This window comes from Falco biarmicus, chromosome 12 (genome assembly GCF_023638135.1).
Source record: "Falco biarmicus isolate bFalBia1 chromosome 12, bFalBia1.pri, whole genome shotgun sequence".
NCBI classification, from domain to species: Eukaryota; Metazoa; Chordata; class Aves; order Falconiformes; family Falconidae; genus Falco; species Falco biarmicus.
In genome coordinates this window covers 21,236,531-21,260,183 of record NC_079299.1, presented here as the reverse complement: position 1 = coordinate 21,260,183, position 23,653 = coordinate 21,236,531, and the positions used below count along the sequence as shown (strand labels likewise).

The following is a 23,653-nucleotide window of genomic DNA, read 5'->3' as shown; positions in this document are numbered from 1 at the left end:
GCGAGCGGGCGGTGGGGCGGGCGCTGCGCGGGGAGCGGGCGCTGCGCGGAGCCGCCGCTGGAGTGCGCGGAGCGCGGCTGCCGGTGCGCCGGGGCGAGGAGCGCACGCCGCGCCGGCGGGGGACAGCGCGCCGCGGGAGCAGCCCTCCCCGGGCACCGGGACCTGCTGTTGGCTTGCCGCCTTGCTTTATCCTCTCGTAATTTATTTTTCCCCACCTACACTTTGATCCGCTGGGATTTTTTTTTTCCTCCCTTTTCTGCAGAGCCTCCCCCCGCCCCAGTTCCCTCCCTCTCTAGCCAGTTTGGATTTTTTCTTTTTTTTTTTTTTCTTTTTTTCCTTTTATATTACTATTCTGATTTTTTTTTTTTTTTTTATTAAAGCGGTGGACAGAGACAGGCAGAGAGAGACAGGCAGAGAGGGCAGGAGGAACGCGCTCTGTTCGTCCCCTCCACCACCATCACCCCGACTTGCGGAGAGGGGTCGGGCCGAGCGGCGGCAGGATCAGCCCCTTCCCCCCGGGGAGGCGACCCCGGCTCGGGGAGCCGCCGGAGGCAGCCGCCGCGAAGAGGGGCAGCAGAAAAGAGATGCATTGAAACTTTCCGCGCAAACTTTGGCGTGAGTGCGCGAAACCGAGCGCGGCGCGGGTGCGTGCCTGCCCCGGCGCGGGGAGAGCGGCCGCGGACGGGCGCCGCTGTGGAGCTCGGACTGCCCGGCGGCGGGGGCCGGGCGGCGGCGGGGCGGCCGCGGAGCCTGCGCTCGGCCCGGCGGAGCGCCCACCGAAAGCAGCAGCAGGGGCCGGCGGAGAGCCGGGCTTATGGAGGGGTGAAACCGGAGACCCCGAAGAGGAACCCTCCTTCCCCCGGAGCCCCTCGCAGCGCCCGGCCGGCGGTACCCCAGGAGGCGGCGGCGGCGGGCACGGAGGAGGCGCGGGCGAGAGCGCGGCGGGGCGGCGGGGCGGCGGCGGCGAGGCGGAGCGCGGCGGGCCCCGCTCCGCGGCGTGCGCTGGCAACCATGAACTTTCTGCTCACTTGGATCCACTGGGGGCTGGCGGCGCTGCTCTATCTGCAGAGCGCGGAGGTAAGCGCCGGGGACGGGGACGGCGGCGGGACGGGGGCTTTTGTGGCCTCGGGGGGGGTGGGGGGGTGGGCGCGGAAAAGACTTTTCCCCCCTTGTGTTTTTTTTTTTTCTCGACACCCCCCCCCCCCTTTCCTTCTCACCTGCTCGGTGTGGTGCCGCCGCGCCGCTGGCACCGGGTGCGGGTGGGTGCCTGCAGCGCACACGTGTGTGTGTGTGCGTGCGTGCAGCGCTGCGGCGGGGGGGCGAGCGCTGCCCGGCGCTTCGCGGGCCCCCGGGGCAGCCGGCAGCCCGTGCGGAGGGAGCGCGCATTGCGCGCCCCCGGCGCGGAGCTCCCGGGGCGGCGGGGCCGGGGGTGCCGGCGGGGCCGGGGCGCTGCGCGGCGCGGGGCAGGGAGGCAGCGCGCTGGCTTCTTGCATCAGCCTCGCCTTCCCGTCCTCGGGTCTCCTGACATTGCAAAAGGGTGTTTCGGCGGTATTTGCCTTGGGTCCCAGCTCGGGTTCGTGCCGCCGAGTGGAGTTCAAAATACCTAGCCGGAAAAACAAATAGAGATCAAAGAGGACAAAATGGATTCTGAATTTCTTCCAGACTGAAAAAAAAATTAATCAAAATACGTGTCTCCTGCACCGAGATTACAAACCCGCGCATTTTTCTCTTCTCTTCCTCCTCAGTCACTTTTACTTTTGCCTCATTGTCATTCCTGAGGGATTAGAAACCCACTCTCCCTCCTTTTCTTTCTTTTCTTTCTTTCTCTCTTTCTCTCTTTTTTTAAGGAAAAAGAAAGGCAGCTTTCTGTACAAACCTGTCCTATAAATCTGTCTGTTTTCTAAAGAGTCAAGAGGGCTGTGTTGCCAAGAGATATTAAGGGGTTTAGACAGAGTGCCCACGTGAAAGTGGCTGTGTGCTAGGCGGGCATGGATTACGTTTTAAAGGCTATAACAGGTTAGTTCTCTCCTGCCATTTCTCCTTGGAGAGAATGTGGGCCAGATGATCTGCAATCGTGAAAATAAACGTTGCTTGCAAACTAATCAGTTATTCACATTGTTTGTTCAGCACCGATGCTGGAAGGTAACTCCCCAATTAGGAGCCATTTCAGCTGTAACTGAAGTCATGCAGGCACTACGCGCTTTGTTTCTACCCTGTTATATCTCTACTTTCTCCAGTGACAGCCGCACGTTGGGCTGTACTCGATGGGAGCGGAGGTGCACCTCTCCCTGGCGTGTGGCACAGCGCAGCTCTTGCCTGCCAGCCTCAGCTCGGGGAACAATCCTTTCCGCCCTCCCAAGAGTTTTTCCACCATCACCTAAAACGGGGGTTCTTTGCCCCCTGGCTCCTCAGTGAACTCGTACAGTAGTGTCTGTTCCCCGGCTATAGGTTAGACAACTCTGTATGGGTGTCTAGTGATAATACCCTTTAACCCTCCCCTTGCTCCTTCTCCCCTCCCCTTCCTCTTCCCCAGAGAAGGAAACGGCTGATCAGGTAGAGTCCAGGTCTGTCGGCCCTCAGGAGTCGTGTAAAAGCCTCATGCTGCCTTTTCTCCCAGGCAGGAGGATGATGCCGATGGGAAAGGAAAGAGGATAATCATGGGGAAAATACTAGGGAAGAATTAGGGGGTGTCGGTCGTGGTGGGGGGAAATGTTGTGGGGATAGGTACGTGAGAGACTGTGAGATGTTCAGATAGCCGGGTGATGCGGGCCATATAAGTGCTCAGGCGGATCGATGGTGAGGTCTGCCCTTTGGTTCTGTCCTTATTTGTCCGTTGATCACCCAGGCACCACGGTGATGGGAACGTTAGAAATACCAGCAGATCTCACGTAGGCAGCTTGACGATGACTCTGGGCATGGCAGAAGGCATGACTCTTCACGCTGGGACTAGGGTTTTGTGCTTTGATGATAATATTTATCTGTACTGTTAATCTGGCTGTTGTGCTGAATAAAACCTATCTGGCTAGCCAGGCGCATTGGAGAGCATTAAATAAAAGCTCAGGCAGAGGCTGAGCTGGGAGAGCGTGGTCCCAGCGTGTGTCAGGGAGCTTTCCTGAAGGAGAAAGAAGAGGGACACAGGAATCATGGTGCTCCTCTGGTGAAGGTGGCAGGGGGATAGCTCCTTACTGAGGAAATTGTTACAGTAGCTCCTGCAGCAAGGCTGGGACAGTGGGAAATTATGTCATGGTTGGGGATGGGCTGTTCTGATGCCACAGGTGTCTGCCTCCATTGGTGGCGATAGCCTTTCTGTGCAGGAGAGGGAGGAAAAGGTGGTTTGCAGTGCCGCCCTCCCAGCTGTTTGCCTATGCTGAGCTGCGGTGCGCAGTCCTTGCTCCCCATGGGGTCAGGGAGGTTGTGTTGTTGTCCCCTTCCAGTCCCTCTTTTCCTAAAGAATGGGGGACGGTCTGTCGTTCCTCATCTTCCTTTGTCTGCGGGTCTTGGCGGCAGCCGGGTGGCAGGTTACCCCTGATGAGGGTCTCGGAACTCTTCGCTTCCTGCCCTGAACTGTGGAGGGACCTGGATACACCAGCTGTATTGCCATAGGGAACAGGCATCGATCAGACACCGAGGGAGGGAGAGCAAGCCTGTGACTAGACTGCTAATGATCGCACACCCACCAGGCTCCCTGCCTTTGGTGTGCCTCTGCGCCAGGCCACGACGGGGAGCCACCAGAACCTGTTTCCCCAGCCCACAGGCAGCCAGGACACAGCGGGTCACCTTCCCCAGAGCTGCTCCAGGCCTTGCTCCCAGGACAGGCTGCGAGGAGTGTTCCTCTGGGAGAAGGGGAGAGGGAAGCCCATGCTGACATCTCAGAGGGGTTTGCTGATTCGTGAGCAACCCCAAATCCGCTCTCCTGTCCGTCCTGCTCCGTGTCAGAGGTGCCTCGGCTGTGCTGGCAGCTTGCAGTATTACTGACCTCTGTCTGCATGTACAATGGAGAAGGAGTGCAGTGAGTCCCGTGTCCCCCCTGCTTAAGTAGAAACCGCTGAGAATTTCTAGTGCCTAAGACGAAAAGTGTCTTAACTCTGGTCCCAGAGTCCCTCTCAAAGTGGATGGATTGTTTGTTCCAGTCCTAAACAGTTACAAAGCTCTTTTAATGAGGCTGCACAGATTAGGGGGAGGGGAAGGCAGAGAAAGAGTTCTGGTGGTGGTAGTCAGGGGAGTGATGGTTAGAGGGGAATGACTTGATTAACCTTTTCTCTCCCTTCAGAGAATAACTTGCTTCAGACAAGGACTGGGGGAGAAAGGGGACAGGGAGGGTGCAGACACACGGATGGTGTGAAGTGGGTTTATTCGTTAGGGAGGGTTTTACTCCACTGCGGGATGTGCATTTGCTGTGACCTGCAAAGGGCACAGAAAGGAGCTTCCCCTTGGTCAGCCCCGTTCCCAGGGTCATTTATCCCACTCTTGAGCACAAGGGTTGCTTCCACACCTCTGTGAAACGCTGAAAATCTGTTGGAAGGAAATTGTGTTACAGAGCTGTTGGGCAATGCCAAAAGCCAGCAGAGGAGAGTGTGACCTTCAGGCTCCCACCGAAGGGCACGCTGGGCCTGCTTGTCCCTTGGAATGCTTTTGGTTCCCCATTGCCCTGTCTGATATGTAGCGGACTGGTTTAAAGTGAGGCACAAGCCTCAGCCTCACCTGCTGTTCTAGTGGATGGGCTTTGAGGGCACCTAAGTCACAGGTGAAAGGCACTGCTGAAAGGGCAGAAAAGTTTCTTGGTAGAGTGAGCAGAGAGGGTGTTACTGATAGTTCTGGGAAACCTTTCAGGTTTCTGCTGAGAGCTCCCCTGGGAGTGCTTAGAAGCTCTGTGCAGACCTCGTGTACGGATCTTGTTTCTGGTTCTTGGGGTGGGATCGCAACCCAGGTCTAGGTGATTGCCGGGAGAGTGTTCTGGCTCCTGCTCCAGTACATCAGGGGCAGAGAGAGGTGCTGGCCAGGTGCAGGGGAGCAGTGACAGTATGTGGCTTCTGCTTTCCGTCACCTGTGCACCGTGTGTGCTTGCGTGTGAGGAGGTGGTGGGATTGGCAGTTGGCTGGGCAACCTTGCATGGAGAATGGGTAGAATGACCCTCAAGGTGTCTCTGAGCTAATTTTGCCATGGCCATCATGGTCATGCTACGTGCGAACCAAAAATCCCTCTGTGAAAGGTCTTGGGGGCGTTGTGAATTGGATAAACTGACTTGGCTCGTGATCCTTTTCCTGTGCTATGACACAGACTGAGGCTTTTCTGCCCTTGATGCGGTTTTCATTTGACCCGTAGGTTGTCAGGCGCCGAGTGGCTTCGGAAGGCCACTGCAACCCCCGCTTGCCTCCATTTTGTTTGTGCTGTTGCAGTGACCTTCACACTTCAGGAATGAAACTGTTTCTAGGAACCAGCTTTTTAAACTGTTGTCACAGCACTGAGCTTGGGCTCACAGCCCTCTCCTCCCCAGGGAAGAAACAGATCCATGGGGTGGCTCAGGTCTGGGCCGGTGAGTTATGCCCAGGTACAGAAAGACTTTGGTTGAAATGAGAAGCAAGGAGTTCGGTCAGAGGGACCTCAGACAAAGGGAACTGTGCACAGACACAAAGGAGCGGCTGGGAGAGGGGCTTCTAGGGCTTCGCTGGCTCTCTTGCTGCCTCCTTTTAAAAGCTGATGCTTTGGGCTGCTTCAGTGGTGGTGCTGCCCCATGCATGGGGCTACCTAGAAGACTGTCAGTAGCAGATTCCCGTTGTGAGCTTGGGGTGGACTTTGCCTGCTCGATTCAGTTGTCTCCGGCCGCAGGATCAGAGGGCCTTTTTCTAAGCCTAAATGCAGCAGATTGCTGATGAAGCGGTGTTTTATATGTATCACCACGCTCTTTTGGGGCCTTTGCTGAAAGACGGCATGTTCTGGGGCGGATGGCGTCACACAGGTGGCAACATACCTCGGGGAAGTGAATCAAGCTGGGCATTTTTTGGTTTTGGTTCAGAACAGAACAGCAGGGGGAAACCTGACTTGGCTGGAAAGTTACGTCAGAGCTAAAACCCTCACGCAGAGCAGGAAGAGTGGAGTTTTTGTTTCACCTGGAATTAAAAAGACTTCCTTAGTAAAGCAGTGTAATGCGTCTCCATCCCGGTCTGGAGGTGGGTTACCTGTCGCCACTCCTGCCTGCGTCAGCGGTGTGGAAATGCCCCTCATCCCAAAAGGCAACGGGAGTGAGGACAGAGCTCGGGGCCTTGGATTTTGCCCAGGGGAAGCGTGGGGAGCGCAGGGACGGGAGCCCCGCTGCTGGGCCACGCAGGGGACTGCGGGGCAAGGATGCGTCTCCCCCTCTCGTCTCCGGTGCAGGGAGAGGGGGAACGTGGGTGGGATGGCGGTGACCATCGCCAAAGCGGTGCTGTCACAGTTAATCGCTCTGACACCCGGCCAGATACCAACACCTCGGTGGCCACCACCACTTGGCGACAGACGCCTGTGACATTGAGAGGGGAGCGATGCCCTTTGGCGCCTGGCCGCCCTTCTCCCCCCTCTGCCCTCCCGGGCCGGATTCACCTCGCGGGGGGCGGAGGAGAGCGGTGCCAGGCGGGAGGGCACCCTGGTGTTTTTCTGCCCCGGGCCCAGATTTGCTCTCAGGTTTTCGGCCGCGATCACTGGAAGCCCCTCCCGAGGGACGCGTTTCTCCCGCCGGGGCCTCCCTCCGGCCCGGCCGCCTCCCTCCCACCTGCCCCTGTCCCCGGCCCGGCCCGGCCGCCCGCGCCCCGCTCGGCTCCCCGGGGACGGGCAAAGACAAAAGGTCCCTCTGTGCCCGCCGGGGCTGCTGGGGGCACGGCCCCGCCTCGGGGGCGCCCGGCCCGCCGCGGCCTCCCCCCGCCCCCTGCCCGGCGGGGCGCCGGCGGCGGGCCCGGGAGTCCTCCCGCGCCCCGGGCCCGAGTAACGGCTCCGTGTGGTGACCGATTCTCTGTTATCTTTGCAGTTGTCGAAGGCGGCTCCTGCCCTGGGGGATGGGGAGCGGAAACCCAATGAAGGTAAGCGCTGGGCGGCTTCCCGGCGGGCGGGGGCGGCCGGGGGCTACGGGGGAAGGAGGCCCGGGCCCCGGGAGCCGCCGGCGGCCAACACCGCCACCTCCCGGGGAGCGGCGGCGGCGGGAGCCGGGGGCTGCCGGCGGGAGGTGCCGCCGCCATTAACCCCGTGCGCCGCCCCCTGCGCCCCCCCTGCGTGCCCGGGGCGGCCGTGGGGCGGCCGTGGGGCCGGGGCGTGCAGCAGGGCCGGGGCGTGCAGCAGGGCCGGCCCAGCCCACCGCTGGCTTCCCACAACTCTGAGGAAAACTGCGTGCGTGCGCTTGTGCACATACACACGCTCATTTTTTAATATATATATATATATATACACACACACGCACGCGCACACACAAAGAGCTGGGTAGTGGCGAACAGTTTGCTAGGGATTCACCACAGTGCTGTAGGAAAGGATTTGTCATCTTCCCCAGCAGCGCTGGCGGTGCCCGGCTGGGTGGCCAGGGCTGATCCACGAACAAAGGCCAAAGCAGCACCCCAGCAATCCCCAGGCGGCTGGGCAGCGGGTCTCAGGGGGGAGAGGGGGAGGAAGGGCAGCCCAGGGTGATCTCCTGGAGTTGTGCCTCCCGAAAGTCCCAGGTAACCCCCCCAGTCAGGTTATTGCTAAGTGCTGGGCTCAAGAAATACACCCTTTTGCTCTGGTTTGAGCTGGCAGGCTTAGCGGATTCAAGGGACAGCAACGTGATCCAGTAGGTTTTACTTATCCAGTGCGAATGGGACCATTCCTCAGTGGGGAAACGAGGTGGTGCCTCTGCAGCCCTTGTGATTTTGTGTCTCTTTGGCTGCCCAGAGGCCAGACTGTGGCAGTGTCCTCTGCCTCGTTAGTTTTTGCAAGTACCCGTAGACCAGAAGAGCAGTCAGCCCCCAAGTTAGTCAGACACGCTTGCTGCAAGTGCTCGTCCAGTGGAGCCCTGTGAGTTGCAGGAGATTGGCTTTCTGTCTTCAGTCCTTGGTTCAGAAGTGGGATAAAAGGATTGTGGACTTGGGAGTCTTCAAGCTGAGGTTATCATCAGCTGCTTTAAGACCATCCTGATCGCCTTTTCCCCATACCTTCACAGCAGAGCAAGACCACAGGCTCCATGGCAGGGTCTGATGGAGGTCTTGCAGGGTCCCTGTGGGTTGTGACCTCCAGCGTTATTCCAGCTGGAGGTCAGCAGAGGGCTCTAACAGTGTGGGCCCAGATGGGCTTTTTTTTTTTGTCACACTCGATTTCAATTTATGTAACTTTACTGGTGTCACAGACTGCATGTGTGCTGCCAGAGGTTTGTGGCAGGCTGTGTTTGGGATAGGTGTCCATTTTGCATGGGCAGAATACCTGATTTGATGGTGGGCTGCCGCCTGTTGCACTTGAGCCTTGCTCCTGCTGAAGTCAACAGAAGAAGGTTCAGTGACTCCAGTGGGAACAAGATGGAGCCTGCAGTGCGGCTTATTTTGGTAACCAGTCCTCTGCTGTTGGTAGGAAAGAGCTAGAGTCCTCGTCTGTGCCATTTGTTGTGTGACTGCTTTCTCTGGGGAGGGCAGGAATCAAAAAGAATTTAATTCCTGGTTACAAGAAGACTGATAGGATCGCAGGAGAGGTTGGTCTGGCAATATGAGTGGTGAGACTTCGGTGCTATTGCCTTGGTGCTATTTCTGATTCTGTGATGCAGATACATCTGTGAGCTAGAAATCAGGACTCTTGGCATTACCTTCCTGGCTCTACTTCTGTCCTGCTGTATGACCTTGGAGGTTCTCTCTCAGTACCTCAGTTTCTCCTCTGTGAAGAGGAGATGATGATATGCCTCTGTTCCACAAGGACAGTCCTGTAGTTCCTTCCACTGAAGCTGTTGAGGTTGAGGTAAAAGGTGATTTTGTGTCTTTGGCTATTTTATGCTTGCTCTGAGATGTTGAGCTGTGGCAGGTTATTATTTGGGATGGACTTACTCTGCTTGGAGACTAATTTTAGCTTCAGCCCCTACCCTTTTGTGCTCAAGAGAGCCTTCCACATGTTTCGTGGCACAGGAAGTTGTAGAGGAGTCAGACAAACACTCTTTGTTTGTTCCACGAGAAAAGATTTTCTGGTATAAATAAAGGAAACCACCAGCACTTGTGGCTGCACTTTTTATTTTTAAAAGAACAGTGTGTCTGTATTGCTGCTAAGCCATTGATGGGGAGGGAGGCAGAATGATCATAGACTTGCTCCTTTTCTAGTCTAGCATGTTCCCACTCAACTGCTCCAAATTTGGACTCAGTCCTGCCTGCTGTGGCTGTAACTACCCTGAAGAGTTAATGTGGGCCCTGACTTGAGTTTTAACCTTACTTCCCCCCCTTCATTCACAAAGAAGAACCTCTGACTCAAATCTGGAGATGTTTTGCAGGGTAGGGGTGTGGGTTAAATGCAGGATTAACTTTTAACGTGGGTTGAAGCCCAGATTGCAGGAAGGGAGCAGGCCAAGTGGTGTTAGTCCTTCAGTGACCTTTCTATGCTTACCCATGAAAGACAGACCTTCTTCTGTCCCTGACACAACCAATGGAAAGGAAGCACAGACTGAATCAGCCCGGCAAAGTGTGGAATATGACTCCCAGTACACAAGAGTAAGTGTAGGTACGGTAGCAGAGGCAGGGCTTTGCTGTGAGGATGACTGTACCTCAGTCATGTGCTCCGGTTTGGGTGCTAACTGCAAATGAACTATGGAGCATTGCAGTCTCTGTGTGTATGCCCGGTGTCCTGCAAAATCAAGGCAAAGTACCTTTCATGGCAGAATCTTTTGACTGGCAGCTGGAGAAAGATTCCACATTTCCTTTTCAGAGGCTGATTCAGACTTTGGAAAATCATCACAAGTTAAAGTAGAGCCAAAAACTCCCATATTCTTTATGGGAAGGATTTGGTCCTGTCAAATCTCCCAGATCTCAAGTATAGTCAGTCGTCAGGGTGCAGCTGTGAAAGTAAAGGCTCTGCAAAAGAAGTTCAGTATGCTGTTCTGTGGCCAGCCTGTGGTCCGGATTCTCTGGTGTAATCCAGCTGCTTGCACAGTGCAAACATTTAGAAAGCGTGGCAGATGTGAATCGGTTTCACTTCAGTTTTCTACTCTGTGTTGATTTCTGCCTCCTTTATGCCCCAGACTACAGCATTTGATCTGCACAGGTAACTGCCGCCTTCCCTCTCTCTTTCCTTCCCTCCCTCCGCTTGACGTAGGTCTGTAGGCATTTTTATCTAGAACTGTGTCTTTACTGCCAGAGTTTCCAGATCCTTTCTGCTGGCACAGCATGAATAATCAACAGTGCAGTTCAGCAACTGTCACTGTGCCTGCAGAATTTCCCACATACTAAATTGTTCAACTTGTTGGAACACAGGCAGTGACTAAGGTCACTCCAAAGGGGAACGGGGAGAAGGAGGTAGCTGCAGACAAGATAGGAGAATAGCCAGGAGCCATACTGCAGCTAGGGGAGGAAGGAAGAGGAAAGGAAAGGACAAGGAACAGAAACATGCTGTCTTCTAGATGAGGAATACCAACAAGCAGTCCATGCCTGCCAGGCTACATTTCCCTTTCACAAGCCACTTTCTCTTTTAATAGCTGCTCACGCTCTCTGACACTTCAAACTCCCTGGACGGAAGCTCCTCCCCTCTTGTACCCGCTCTGAGCTCTGTGGCACTGTCAGCTCTGCATGACCTAGAATTAACTTTCAACAATTAACTGCGGGCTGTGAGCTCCAAGCCCTGCAGCTTTTGCATTTTTGTGGCAAAGTAACCTTTATGCCAGTTTGTCACAAGTTCAGGGCACTTTAGAAACGCTTACCGGAGACCATTTTTTTCCATGATGCAAGCAGTTTGCTCTTATCACTCAGTTATCAACCTTGGCGCTGTAGGACTCTGCATACTCTACAGGTGGATCATTATAGTGCATAACAGCATGGGGCAGGTACTCTCTCTTTGTGTGTGCTCTTATCCTCTGCTCCACTTGAGACATCCTCCTTTGCCTGTGTGCTGGTAGAGCTAGGAGGCCTGGAGGGCTCCAGGTACTCGTTGTTTGCAGAACTGTACTAGCAGCGGGCTTTTGTGCATGTGTACTTATCTGTCCTATCTCTCAACTCTTTAAATCTCTCCAACCCTTGACCAAGAGCAAAATGAAGCTTTGGCAAGAGACTGGGAAATGTTGAGAAAGGCTTGTGAAATCAGCGCAGGTCGCAAGCAGTGTTTGCTCCATTTGTAGGGAAGGCAGGGGATAATGGCAGATCCGCCCTGTTCCCCCTCCCACACTGCCTCATTGTGGTTTAGCAGCCAGGTATACGGTCTAGTTAATTCTGGGGGTGCGTTGGGTTTGCTTTGAAACTTTCAGTGGGTGGCTTGATTCCTTGGTCTGGGAAAGTGGTCGGTGTGGAGACGTGGAGGCTGTGACTTCTAGCAGGTGCTGTTGTGGTTCTGAGGTGGCCTGTTGAGGTGGATGTTCCGCATGGGCAGAAGAGGTAGCTGACGCTAAGAGTGAAGATATGTGGATGCTTGGTTCAGAACCCACTGCTTGTTCTTGGAAGTGTCTCTGTGCTGAGGTCTGTAGAAAGGATGCTTCTGGCTTATCCCCTTGCCTTCTAAAACCCACTGGGGCATCCACTGGCTCTATTGAAAGGGAGTAAAAGACAAACCGGTGACGGGCCTTGATCCAGAGCACAGATCATCTGCGGCAGCTTCAGGTGCTTTTTGGCTGAGCTAGTATGCTTAGTGACAGCATATCTGAGAGTATGGGGTATAGCGGGGAAGGGGTTTGGGGAGAAGGCACCTGTGGGATGCATCATGGTGCCAGGGTGGCAAATAGTGAGGCTCTCTTGTTTACCTTGTTTATATACCCTGAAGCAGTGGTAGGAAGAGACTGTCTCTTTCTCTTCCCCACTTGATTTGTGTGTGTGTATGTGTGTGTGTAGGGCAGAGACGAAGGACTTAAGCTTGCAAGACTGCTAGTGAAGAGCATAGGGTAGATGTGTTGCAACTGTCTGGCTTGATTTAAGGGGCAAAGCACTAGAAATTCCTGAGCTAAGTTTGCATTAACTTATTCCCTCCATTCCTCCTTTTAGTTATCAAATTCCTGGAAGTCTACGAGCGCAGCTTCTGCAGGACAATTGAGACCCTGGTGGACATTTTCCAGGAGTACCCTGATGAGGTGGAGTACATATTCAAACCATCCTGTGTGCCTCTGATGAGATGTGCCGGTTGCTGCGGCGATGAGGGCCTAGAATGTGTCCCTGTGGATGTGTACAACGTCACGATGGAGGTGAGGGCCCAGCTTGCAAGCTGGCATGCTTGGGTGGAAGGAAGCAAGTCAGCTATCACAGCCACCCCAAGTCCCATCTCTGAGCTAATTCAGATGAAGGGCAGCCTACTCCAGGGAAATGGAAATTGTTGGATCAGGAGGGCTCAGCTCTCTACTGACCCTTTTGCCCAGCATTACATCATACCGGGTTAAAAGATGAGTTGCCCATGGCTGTTCAAGGCCAAGAGGAGAATCTGGTTTTGGCTCTTGACTTTGCTAATGCCCAAATACAGTACCTAGGAGCATGCAAAGGAGCACTTCATGCTTAGAGAATGCAAAGAAGCTGTTGTCTATGAGGCCTTACAGAAAATACTCATTGGGCCCTTGCTCCACTGTAACTCTGCATTTGGTCCACACAGCTGTTGCTCTGAAGCCAGCTGAGTAGCGCAAAAGGGGAAAGCTTGTCAGTACTCTCTCCTGGAGGGCATGTGAGGTCAGCCTTTACCAACAGAGCAGGGGATTTGGGTCATTAGCTACACTGGCACAGCAGGGGTGGAAAGGGGCTCTAAGAAACACACTGCTTCAGTGTCAAGTGGAAAAGCTTTCCTGCCTCTGGGCATCTTCCCTCCTTTATTTGGAGGCTGCTGAATTCTTTCCTTGGAAGAGACAGAGATGGCCACGATAGCAAAGGCTGGGCACATGGGGAAGATGCAAACTCTGCTTTAGAGACCTTTGCCGCTGCCCTTGTCTGCCAGTCTGGATCCCAGCTTGTGACCTTAGTGGTGCTGGTGCCTATTACCCTTAACCTCACCTCCTTTTGTCCTTCAGCCCCTTGAATGGCTACTGTAAATACTGCCATCACTTTTTGATATGTATGAGAGACATTCAGGGCTAAGTGATTAACCAGCAAGCTCTCTTTACTTGTCACTTGAGCTGTGTTTGAACACTGGCAGAGAACCTGTCTGTACCCTTCTGTAGTTCCCCATGCTGCTTTTCTACTTGCAGGTTCCAGCCTGGGCCAGAGCATGCTAGTATGGTGTAGATAGGGATGGTTTTCTTCCTACCATTCTTTGCTGAATTACAGTTTTTGGCTGGTATGCCTGCATGCCTGTAAAGGGTCAGAGGCGCTTGAACAGATCTCTGGTGCAAATGCTAGAGCTAGTGGTCCAGCCAGGTTCTGGGTTGAGAGAATGTGACAATACGTGCTTAGCTTCCAGTACAACTTCCCTGGAGGCGCTTGGGACAGGGGGATGGATGATGTCTGGCTCTGCAGGGCTGTTTTAAGCACAGATCACCAGGTTTACTTTGTGTGTCAAGTCACTGAGAAAGTGAAGTGTCAGCTGGGAAGGAACGCTGGCTTAGGGAAACTGAGTCGGATATGAAACTTTTGCTTTGGGCCTTTGCATTAGACTGAAGCATGCTTCTATGTGAGAGCAGGCTGGATGCTCCGGTACTGTCTCTCTAGCATCATCCAGGGATGGCTCAGTAAGAACCTTGCTATGGTGTTACGTCCTCTGCCGTGCCTGTCTCCAAGGCAGTCCACCAGTGCTGGCACCTTGCACACATGAGCAAACAGAGCTTTGGCATGAGTCTGGTGTTGCTGCTTTCTTGTGATCAAAGACCTTCTCTGACTGGGAGAACGGGGTCTCAGAGCCAGCTTTTCTCTCTGCCATGCTTTTCCCAGGAGCACCCGGGGTGCAAATGCTTCGCTGCGCAGCGGGCTGATGTGGAGCTGTGAATATAAATAGTGAATGGGCAGTGACCCTCTCTGTTTCTTTCATTCCAGATCATGAGAATTAAACCCCATCAGAGTCAGCACATAGCGCACATGAGCTTCTTACAGCACAGTAAATGTGACTGCAGGTGAGAATGGGGCAGCATTGGTTCCTTTTGCAATAAACTTATTCTGAGCCTTTCCTTTTTTCTGCCATTGGGTTGGGACTGTTGTCCAGAGGCTTCTGCAGTCTCCTCAGCTGGTTTGCAGTGGGATGGCTGAGCCTGGGAAAAGAAGTCATTTGCTGGCAAGCCTCCTCCATCTCTAGTGGACAATGCAAGCTTGCAGCCATGAGTCTTTTGGCACTGGCTGCCAGCGAGGTGCAACAGGAGGGCAAACACTTTGAGAAGGACCACTTAACCTGTGCCATAGGCATCCTGCAATGCCAGCTGTACATGTCCTTCCCTGGACCTGGTGGGAACTGGGGATAATACTGGAAGCATATGTGGTAAGCTCCCTTCTAATGAGGTCTTTGTTCTCTCTTCCCCCCAGACCAAAGAAAGATGTCAAAAACAAACAAGAAAAGTAAGTGACAAGCCTTTCCTCCTTTCTCTTTTGGTGGTTGGTTGGCATTTCCTCTCCCCACTGCCCATTACCCTTTTCTTTGGTTGGAGATGCTCACTTTGAGAAGGTGTTTTTGGAAATGGCATATGGTAGTGCATGGGGCGACACTCTGAATCCATTCCAGGTGGGCACAGAAACCCAGATCTGACGGTCCTTCCTTCATACCCCAGACCTGGAGCTTGCATGACCCATGGCCACGGCAATCATTCCTAATGCTTTATCCTGAGTCAGGGAAGTGCCGTCGTCTGTGTCCTACCAGAATGGATTCAAGGTGCAGCCCCCATTTTCCCTTCCCTCTTCCTGGGGTGTTTCTGGTTACTGCAAATCGCTGCCTTTCTTTATTATTAATTTTTTTCTTGCTGCTTGAGTGAGTACTTGCTGGCTTCTTTCACAGCAGCTTGGGTAGGAACTCTGCTGGCAACAGGGAGAGGTGGCAGTAGAGGCCTGGTGGAGGCAGGAGTGATGCCATGCAGGATGTGGTGCTGGTTTTGTTGGGTGGGAGCCTGGGAGGGTGTAAAGGGAGGTGGATGTCCTAGTTGGGTCTTGGTGGAGGCTTTCATGAGATTTTTTTTCATCAATCTGATGGATTTGCTGTGGTGACTTGAAGGAGGTTAAGGCACAACCTTCCTTTTCCTTCCTCCTCAAAGTAAAAAGGTTGTGGAAACAAGAGAAATAAGCTCTCGTCCTGCAGTAGTTGCAGGGACGATCACAAAATGTGGAACAAGATTGAAAAGAGTGACCTCTCTGGGAAAGAGGGTCAGCTGGATGGTGCATGGCTGGGATAGCAACTTTGCCTTTAGAGGTGTGGAGTTATGAGAGGAAGGGGGTCAATACTGGGAGATGAGGCTGAAATGGAGACAGAGGGAGCAAGAAGGAGTGTGAGAGAACTTCCTTCACCCCTCTCCCAGTGGCTGTATATTTCTAGCTGCCTTCCAGCCTCTCCTCCTCCCCCTGGAAATCTGCTCCTAGCTGCACCGGGCTGTGTGCAGCAAACACTCCTCTCTGTGCAGGGCTGTGTTGGGGACGGTCGGTCAGCGTGGCTCTGTGGTTTGAAGGTGTGTGAGAGCTGGGTCTGTGTGAGCTCTGGTGAGGATGGGGTGTGGGTGAAGCAGCCAGCCCAGACTGTGTTGCATTCCCTTTCCTTTTCTAACAGCACCTTGCCTGCTCTTTGCTGGTTCTGCACTGCCTGGGGAAGGAAGGGAAGGGATGGGAGAGCTTGGTGTGCTTTGATTTGTGCTGGATTGAAAGTCCTGTTATATTGGTGCCCCTCTCCTCCCTTCAGGTCGATTTTCCTCCCCTCACCGCATCCCCGTGACTCCTGACATGTAGGGCAGAGGCTGGGAGCGAGCTGATGCTCTGACACTCGTTCCAGTGAGACGGCTTGAACAGGGCCCAAGAAACAGCTGTGGTGCTTTCCCTTCCGCCCCCCACATATCCCCAACAGCTCCCTCCCGAGGTGGGCTGCGCCAGGGAATGAGGGAGCCTTTGCTGAGCTGCCACAGTGCCGGGGCACACTTGCCTGACGAGCCCTGGTGCTTTGCCTAGGGCCTTCTCCTTGCATGTCTCTCCTTTGGTCCTGTGCGAACGTGGCTCCAGGAGCAGCACAGGCTCCAGCCTCCCTCCCTCCCTCCCTGTGCTCTCACTGGCCTGTAGGGATCCACTGTTGGTGTCCAGGCCTGCACATCCTAGCCCCTGTCTGTCTCAGCTTCTGCCCAAAGAGTCAGGAGAAACTGGTGAATTTTTCAGAATGGAGTCAGTGCCTTGGCTCCGTCCGCTTGTCTGCCTGGCAGATCCATGGTGAAGGTGAGGGGAGGGAGGGAAAAGAGGGAAGATCTGAAAGCTGCTTTCTGGTTATCTCCTGGGTGCCATCACTAGGTCAGGTGTCCCTCTTTTGCCTTCGGCACTCAGGATGGAGACTGCCAGAGGGGATGTTAGCAGACATCCAGCAAGGTCTCCTGGAGTCCTCTGAACCACAGGCAGGAGGTGGGAGTGGGTGAGCAGAGCCTTCGGGCTAGGTGGCCTGCTTGCACGCAGCACTGCTGTGTAGACCAGGTCATTCCCCTTGTCTGTGGGGTCTGAGGCCAGGCCCCCTTTGCTCCCATCTCAAGGCAGGATTACCGCTAGCCCTGCAGCAGAGCTGTTGGAGCTTGGCTGTTCCCTCCTAGGCCTGGTGGTGCTGGGCAGGGCATCAGGTCAGAGCGGTTTCCTTTTCCCTGGGGAGAGCCCCTCTGCTCAGGTCGCCTCTTGTCAGTCACTGTGCGCCCGTGCTTGTTGCCTAGAACGGTTGTCTGCGCTCACTGTGGTTGCGTGATGCTTTCACAAAGCTTTCTGTTCCTTCCTCCTCATCCCCTGTCCCTTTCCCACTTGCTCCTCTTGTGAGGGGGCAGGTGCCCCTCTGAGGCTCCAGCAGATCCACCTCTGCTGGCAGCAGCCCTGCTGGAGGTGGTCTCTGCTGGGTCTGCGGCGCTGGCTTGGCTGTGGGCAGGCTGGTTGCGGAGCTGGCAGGAGCACAGGAGGGCCGGTGAATGTGTGTGTGAGGTGGAGATCTGTGCTTCGGCCCTGGGACTTGCCGTCCAGTCCTGCCTCATGTGCTTCCCCCCTCCCAGCAAGGCACATGGCTGTATTTTTTCCCCCTCTTCTTCCTTGCGTTTTCTTCCGTTTTCTCTCTCTCTCCCTTTCTTTCCTTCTCTCTCTCTCTCCTTCTCTGTTTTTTTTTGTTTTTCTTCCAGAAAATCAAAGCGAGGAAAGGGGAAGGGTCAAAAGAGAAAGCGCAAGAAAGGCCGGTACAAACCACCCAGCTTGTACGTTTGTGTCCTCTGCTTGTAGACTCTCTTCCCTCCCTCTCCCCAAACCAATCCGCCTGCTTGCTGCTCACTCAAATCTCACCCTCCCCTCCCAGTCACTGGTGGGCTGCAGACCCTGCAGGGGCAGCACTGGTGGTGGCACCGCTCTAGCACTAAGGGTATCTCAAGGAAGGTGGCTTTAGCTTGCTTGGCTCTCTAATCATCAGTGGCAACCATTTTTTCCCAAGGCACAAGAACGTGGGTGGGTGGGCGAGCGCCCTGCACCTCTTTTCCACGCCTTCCGGTTGCAATTCTGTCATCTGCTTTCCCCCACTTGTCTCGTGCCCTCACTTGCTACGATGACTGGTGACAGGCAGGCTGGCATCTGCCGTGCATGTGTGTGTGTGCGTGCGTGCGCGCGTGTGCGTGTGTGTCTGGTGGAGTCACAGGCGGAGAGGAGAGGTGGGATGGCGGGAAGCTGGAGAGGGGGTGCTGGGGAACTGGGGAGGGTGTGCTCTTTTTTCCCCCTTCTCTTTCTGCTGGATTTTGGTGGCTTCTCTCTCCCTGTTTCTCTTGCTGTCTCTTTCGCTCTGCTCTCACAGTGGTTCACAGAATCCTGCATTGTAAATCCATGGCCCTTCCATAGGAGATTCCTAGATGGCAAGGTTGGGATGGGGCTTACAGAAAGGAGGGCAGTGCTGGCTGCAGGGGTAAGCATGTGATGCTGGAGCCCAGCTGCTTTCCAGGGGAGGAGAGACCCTGTGCATCTAACTCATTTAGCTGCTGGCCTCTTTCTACTCGAATAGCCCACTTCAGAGAACTCCTTTCATCGATTTGTCAATAGCTGGCTGGGACCTCTCACCTTCCCATCCGTGCTTTTCCCTTCTTCCTCCCTCTGGCCTGTGCCAATGGATCCAATGCAGCATTTGTGAATACTGTGCAGAGAGCCTGTTTTCTTTCTCTTTACGCTAATGCAAGGGGGTGCTGTCCTGGGGCTGCCGGGGTGCTGCTGGAAAATCCATCAGCCTGCGACGCTCCAGTGGGCAGCATGGGGGCTGTGGGAGGGGGCAAGGGGATTGCTTTGATGTTTAGGGTGTTGCATGTGTATTTTCTTTCTGCTGAAGCGCTGTAGCTTAGACATCTTTCCTTTTGCCTTTTTGCAGTCACTGTGAGCCTTGCTCAGAGAGGAGAAAGCACTTGTTTGTACAAGATCCCCAGACCTGTAAATGTTCCTGCAAATTCACAGACTCACGTTGCAAGTCGAGGCAGCTTGAGTTAAACGAGCGCACTTGCAGGTTTGTGTCCTGAAGGATGAAAGAGAAACACACAAAGAGAAAGAGAGATAAAGAGAAAGAGGGGGGAGCTTGCTTCCTGCTGACTTCTGGCACCAGTGCTATATGATTACTTCTTTTCCCTGTCCTACGTGGGCCAGAGGGGCTAATTGACATGAGGGCAGAGTTTCCCTGTGTCAGAGGGTGGCTGTGCATTTCAGATGTGCTGTCAGAACTTGGACGGGGACGGCTCCCAGAGCAGGGCATTTGTATCTAAGCTATCCTTTCCTGTAGAACAAGATAACGGAGTTCATGTTGCTAAGGTAGCCAGGGGGAGGGTCTGTAGCCCTCTGTACACTATCTGTATGCAACTTTGAGCGTACTGTTGGACAAAGACAAATCCTTAGCTGACTACAATTTGACCACCCCTGTCTTCTAAGCCTGTTTTATGTAGCTTCTGGACACTCTGCTGTGTGCGGAGTGAGGAAAGCCGGGCCAGGAGCTTCCCTCAAGGCTGTCCCCATGTTATCCTTTGCCTCTTTGTTCTTCTAAAAGCCAGGGCGAGCACCCTGTCCTCTTGCAGTGTATTCACAGTTCCCTGTCCATGTCTTGTCCAGAGTTGTGGTTTGAGGGCCTGCTTTCAGGCCTGTGGTGTGGGATACAACAGGATTGAGTCTGTCTCTGGGTGAAGGCAGGCAGCAGTCTGTATTTCAGGTGTGAGGTGGGAGACGCAAAGACACTGTGTGGTTAGCGTTTGTTCAGAGATCCATGCTGTGCATGTGTCATCTGAGTGTTACCTGTCACGCACCATCTGTGGCATAGACATGTGCAGAAACCGATTCCTGGTTCTTATCTGAGCACTTTGGTGAACTCGGTGGGGTCTTTTGACTTGCACCAGCTATGTGTGTGTCTCTGGTGTGGGATCATCCTACCTATCCAGAGAGAGACGTGGAAGTGGGGTTGCTAATGAGCCCTTGGCTGTGACTCTGAGCTTCAGTCCCTTTCACAGAGATCTAGGCAAATTCCTCCTGTCAAGAGAGTATTGCAGTGGCAGTGGCTGGATGGGGGAGAGATCCAGGGTCCTCTGTGGCTACACCCTGAAAGAGGAGACATCCATTTGACTCTGCCTACCTGGAATCTGCTGCTGCTAAGGCTGCTACAAGTAGCAAGTGCCTCCTCTGGGTGTGAAAATGCGTTGTGCCCAAACCAGAGAGGCATTGGCACTGCCAGCGTGGTGGAAACTGCTCTGTTTACAGGAGAATTTTCTTGGATGCTGTAATTTCAGTGGAAAAGTAACTGATGGTGGGGCCAGAATAGAGCAGCTTCTGGAGTTAAACTTCTCCCAGTGATCATAACCCCTGAGGCATGAGACGAGACCTAACTTTGGCGTTTTCCCTCTGCTCCTGTTCCCAGACCCCAGAATAACTGGAAATTACCCTGCCGAGTTTGAAGGGTGAGAAATAGCAACAAATACAAAGAAAAAACAAAGGATACCCTAAAGAAGTCATGATGGCAGAAGGGGGTTACTGCTTACTCTTACTAGTCCCTGTCTGTATTGGGATAATTGGCACTAAGGGAGGTTTCCAGGGCTGGTGTGTTGGCCAGAAAGATAGGAAGGTGTCATAGAAGCGGGTAGCTTATCTGTTTCCAGATAAAAAGCTGGTTAAGCTGAAGTTCCTCATGCTCTTTCTTGTAGAGTTAGAATTGGGCCCTACAGGGAAGAGTAATTTCTCATTTCTCCTGCTGCTTCTTCAGGCTGCTGCTGCTGTTCTCTGGTGCTAACCCCTGCTCATGACAGCTAGTGGAATGAGAGGCACTTTCTTTCCACATTCTTGCCTGCATGAGGCCTTGTTGTCTGCATTGCTTCCAACCCAAACAGCAGGCTAGGTGGAGAACTGAGGGAGTGTGTCTTTCTGCATGCATTGCTTAGCCTTTTTTTTCTGTGTTTGTGTGTATCTATGTGTGCACGGTGTGAGAGGGTGCAAACAAGACAGTTCACCTGTGAGAAGGCCTCCGATTCTGCTCCTAAATTTACCCCTGTACCGGTATCCCTCACCCACCACGTCCAGATGAGCCTGGGGGAATAGAATTCATTGACCTGTGCATGGGTCAAGATTCTCAGCTGTTCTGCCCCATCTGCACAGCGCTTCACCCCACCAGTGACATCATGCCATGTCTTAACACCATGTGCTCTTAAACACATTAGCCACCTCCCTTCCTTCCCTTTCCTCTCCTACTTGCACCCCCATCACAAACATTGACCCTTCCTCTCTTTTTTTCCTTCCCTCTCCTCTCTGACAGATGTGAAAAACCGAGACGGTGAGCAGCGGAAAAGAAGGGGGAACAGCCCTGTTTCTGGAGCCTGATTTCTCGCCTAGACAGAAAAAAACAAAACAAAACACTAATCCAAATGAACCCTAAAAATGAAGGATCGGTAGAGCACAGCACTTTCAGTATGGACGATGGACTCCGGAAGGAACATTCCCCAAGGCACCCGCCGCACAGAATTCACCTTTGGGTTTTGAACTGTTTTATTTTATTTTTCTTTTCATGCTGCTAAATAACAGAGCCAGGAAGACTATAGGGGTGTATTTGATGGGGTTTCCCATGCATACATATATATGTGTGTATACATGCATATACATATATATATATGTATATATATTTTAACCACATCTATATATACATATATGTATATCTTAACCACACACACACACATATATATAAAAAATATATATATATATACTGATTATTTTTTTTAACATTGCTAATGTTATTGGTGTCTTCACTGGATAATACTCGACTGCTGTGGACACAAGCGGGCTACTTGGGGCATAAGAAACAAGCTAAGACTGGACTTGAGTAGAAGCGCTAGGTGTAAACTTCTTAACTCTAACTGACGTGTGTGGCCTCCGCTGTTTCTCTGTAGAGTGTGCTGTACCACAAGCCACCTTCTCCTTGCCTGGGACAAGGGAGGAGAGGTGATGGAGAGGACGGGCAGGGAGTTCCAAAGAGCGGCATCCTAGGGTGCAATGGGTCAAAGGCCAAGGAAATGGCCGTCTCCGTGATCAAGGATTCCTCCTCCCCTCTCTTCCCCCCAACCTTCGCCCTTACTCGTCTCATAACCTGCCTGCCTTGCTGGGACATGGGATGTCAGTGTACATTTTGCGTTGACTTTATTTGCTATAGAAACTTTTGCCAGAGAGACATGCTGGCTTCTCTTAAGGATGGTGGGCAGCTGATGCGCGCTAACTTTCCATTCAAGGAAGTATCACAGGAGTCTAGATTTCCTGCCCTTGGTGGCTGCAAAAGGACACAAGGCCTACAGTGTGCTGAAGCAAGAATGGGGACCGGTGCATAGCCACACAGTTGTTCAGCACTGTCTGCTTTCTTCATGCACAGAGCTGCCACTCAAGAGCATCCAAGATGCTTACGGAACATTTCTGGAAAGGGATATTAATCAAAAGTATATACACAGTAGGGGTGTGTGTGTGTGTATGTGAATGTGTGCATTTGTGTCTGTGTGTATGTATGTTTGTGGTTTTCTCTCTTTTTTATATATATATATTTATTTTTATACATATATATATATAAAAAAATAATATATATGTATGCCAAGATTGGAGGGGGGATAAAGAAAGCAACTTCTGCTGCCTTCAGTTTGTGTGCCCAGTGTGAATGACCTTTAAGAACGTCAAGATATTTTTTTTAACGATGTACTGTAAATATCAGGCCCCTTTTCCACATCTTGGGCTGGGAAGTCAAATGTGAAGGCAGCCGGAATCCCTAAGCCATGTCTGAGAATCTTGGCTATGTGTGTATCTGCAATATACGCTGTGGTGTATGTGAAACCCACCTTACACATGCGCGCACACACACCCCCCAGAAAGCGTGTTTGTACATCTATGTGGATATATATAATCTAGTTCTGTGATTAAAATTATTAATAATAATAATAATAATCAAAAAGGTACTCGGTCTGTGTCAGAATGCTGCCAAACATCATCTGCAATTGAATTTTCAACGCTTGATAATGTACAACACGGAAAACTTCCAAAAAGACAAGACAGTCTAAAAACAGACTCACAGCAAGTGACTACTAACCACTAGGTACTCCCCATCCGACTGATGGCTTTCAGAAGGAGAAAAAACACGCGGGTGGGTGCTTGCATCTGCAACGTATAATACTCATGCTGCATCGTGCGCAAGACAGAGGCTTCCGATCGGGGGGAGGGAAGAGAAAGTGTTTTATATACTTATTTAATATCCCTTTTTAAATTAGAAATTAAACAGATAATTTAATTAAAGAGTAGGGATTTTTCAGTATTCTTTGTTAATATTTAATTTCAACTATTTATAAGCCGTACCTCCTTTTTTTTTTTTTTTTTTTTTTTTTTTATTTGTACTGGTTGTGTATAAATTTAACCTTCCTGTTGTCCCGTTCCATCTCTCCCCAATTGTTGGCAGAGTCAGTAGCATGTTATGGGCAGTTATTTAATTAATTTCTCTTAACACCTACCCCTACACATTCCTATTGAGACAAGGGTTAGATATACATCTACATACTATATATATATTTGGCTATGTGTTTGTATATATATATATGTTTATGTATATGTGTGATTCGGATTAAATAGACGCTACGATTTTTTTATATATGTAAAAAGAAGAAACAAGAAAAATAGAAAATTCTACATCTTGAATCTCTCTCCTTTTTAATTTTAATATTTGTTATCATTTTATTTATTGGTGCTACTGTTTATCTGTAATAATTGCGGGGAAAAAAGATATTAACACTACATATTGTGTCTAGTGAATTTTTTCAAGATATTCCTTAGTACATATTTATTTTTAAACAAAGAAATTACAGATATATCTTAAAAAACAACGACGACGACGACAAACAAACTTTTTTTTGTATTAAAGAATTTAATTCTGACCTTGA

General features: G+C 52.2%; 2 protein-coding genes across 10 annotated transcripts in view; one reads left to right on the top strand and one right to left on the bottom strand.

Annotated features, from left to right (window-relative positions):
- LOC130157470 (uncharacterized) overlaps positions 1 to 6,602 on the bottom strand; it is a 13,830-nt gene extending 7,228 nt beyond the window's left edge. For both annotated transcript variants that reach the window (XM_056357097.1, XM_056357098.1), the window contains exon 1: positions 1,218 to 6,602. The gene's annotated coding sequence lies outside the window, so the exon portion shown is untranslated. The remainder of the gene's footprint in view (positions 1 to 1,217) is intronic.
- VEGFA (vascular endothelial growth factor A) lies at positions 34 to 23,653 on the top strand. 8 transcript variants are annotated; one of them, XM_056357100.1, is made up of 9 exons: positions 388 to 1,077; positions 6,998 to 7,049; positions 12,141 to 12,337; positions 14,103 to 14,179; positions 14,583 to 14,615; positions 14,779 to 14,925; positions 17,384 to 17,455; positions 18,601 to 18,732; positions 21,010 to 23,653. In XM_056357100.1, the coding sequence occupies exons 1-9, from the start codon at positions 1,012 to 1,014 to the stop codon at positions 21,029 to 21,031; spliced, it is 798 nt and encodes a 265-aa protein (XP_056213075.1). In that variant the 5' UTR covers positions 388 to 1,011; the 3' UTR covers positions 21,032 to 23,653. The 8 variants fall into 8 exon arrangements, 6 of the variants coding, with proteins under 6 accessions (XP_056213077.1, XP_056213075.1, XP_056213076.1 ...); XM_056357102.1 differs by lacking the exon at positions 14,779 to 14,925 and having other exon boundaries at positions 34 to 1,077; XM_056357101.1 differs by lacking the exon at positions 18,601 to 18,732.

Excerpts from the sequence above, each read along its gene's own strand:
- VEGFA (XM_056357100.1), top strand. The coding sequence starts at position 1,012 with ATGAACTTTCTGCTCACTTGGATCCACTGGGGGCTGGCGGCGCTGCTC. Across the intron at positions 1,078-6,997 it reads TCTATCTGCAGAGCGCGGAG|TTGTCGAAGGCGGCTCCTGC; the intron begins GTAAGCGCCGGG and ends TTATCTTTGCAG. Across the intron at positions 18,733-21,009 it reads TTAAACGAGCGCACTTGCAG|ATGTGAAAAACCGAGACGGT; the intron begins GTTTGTGTCCTG and ends CCTCTCTGACAG.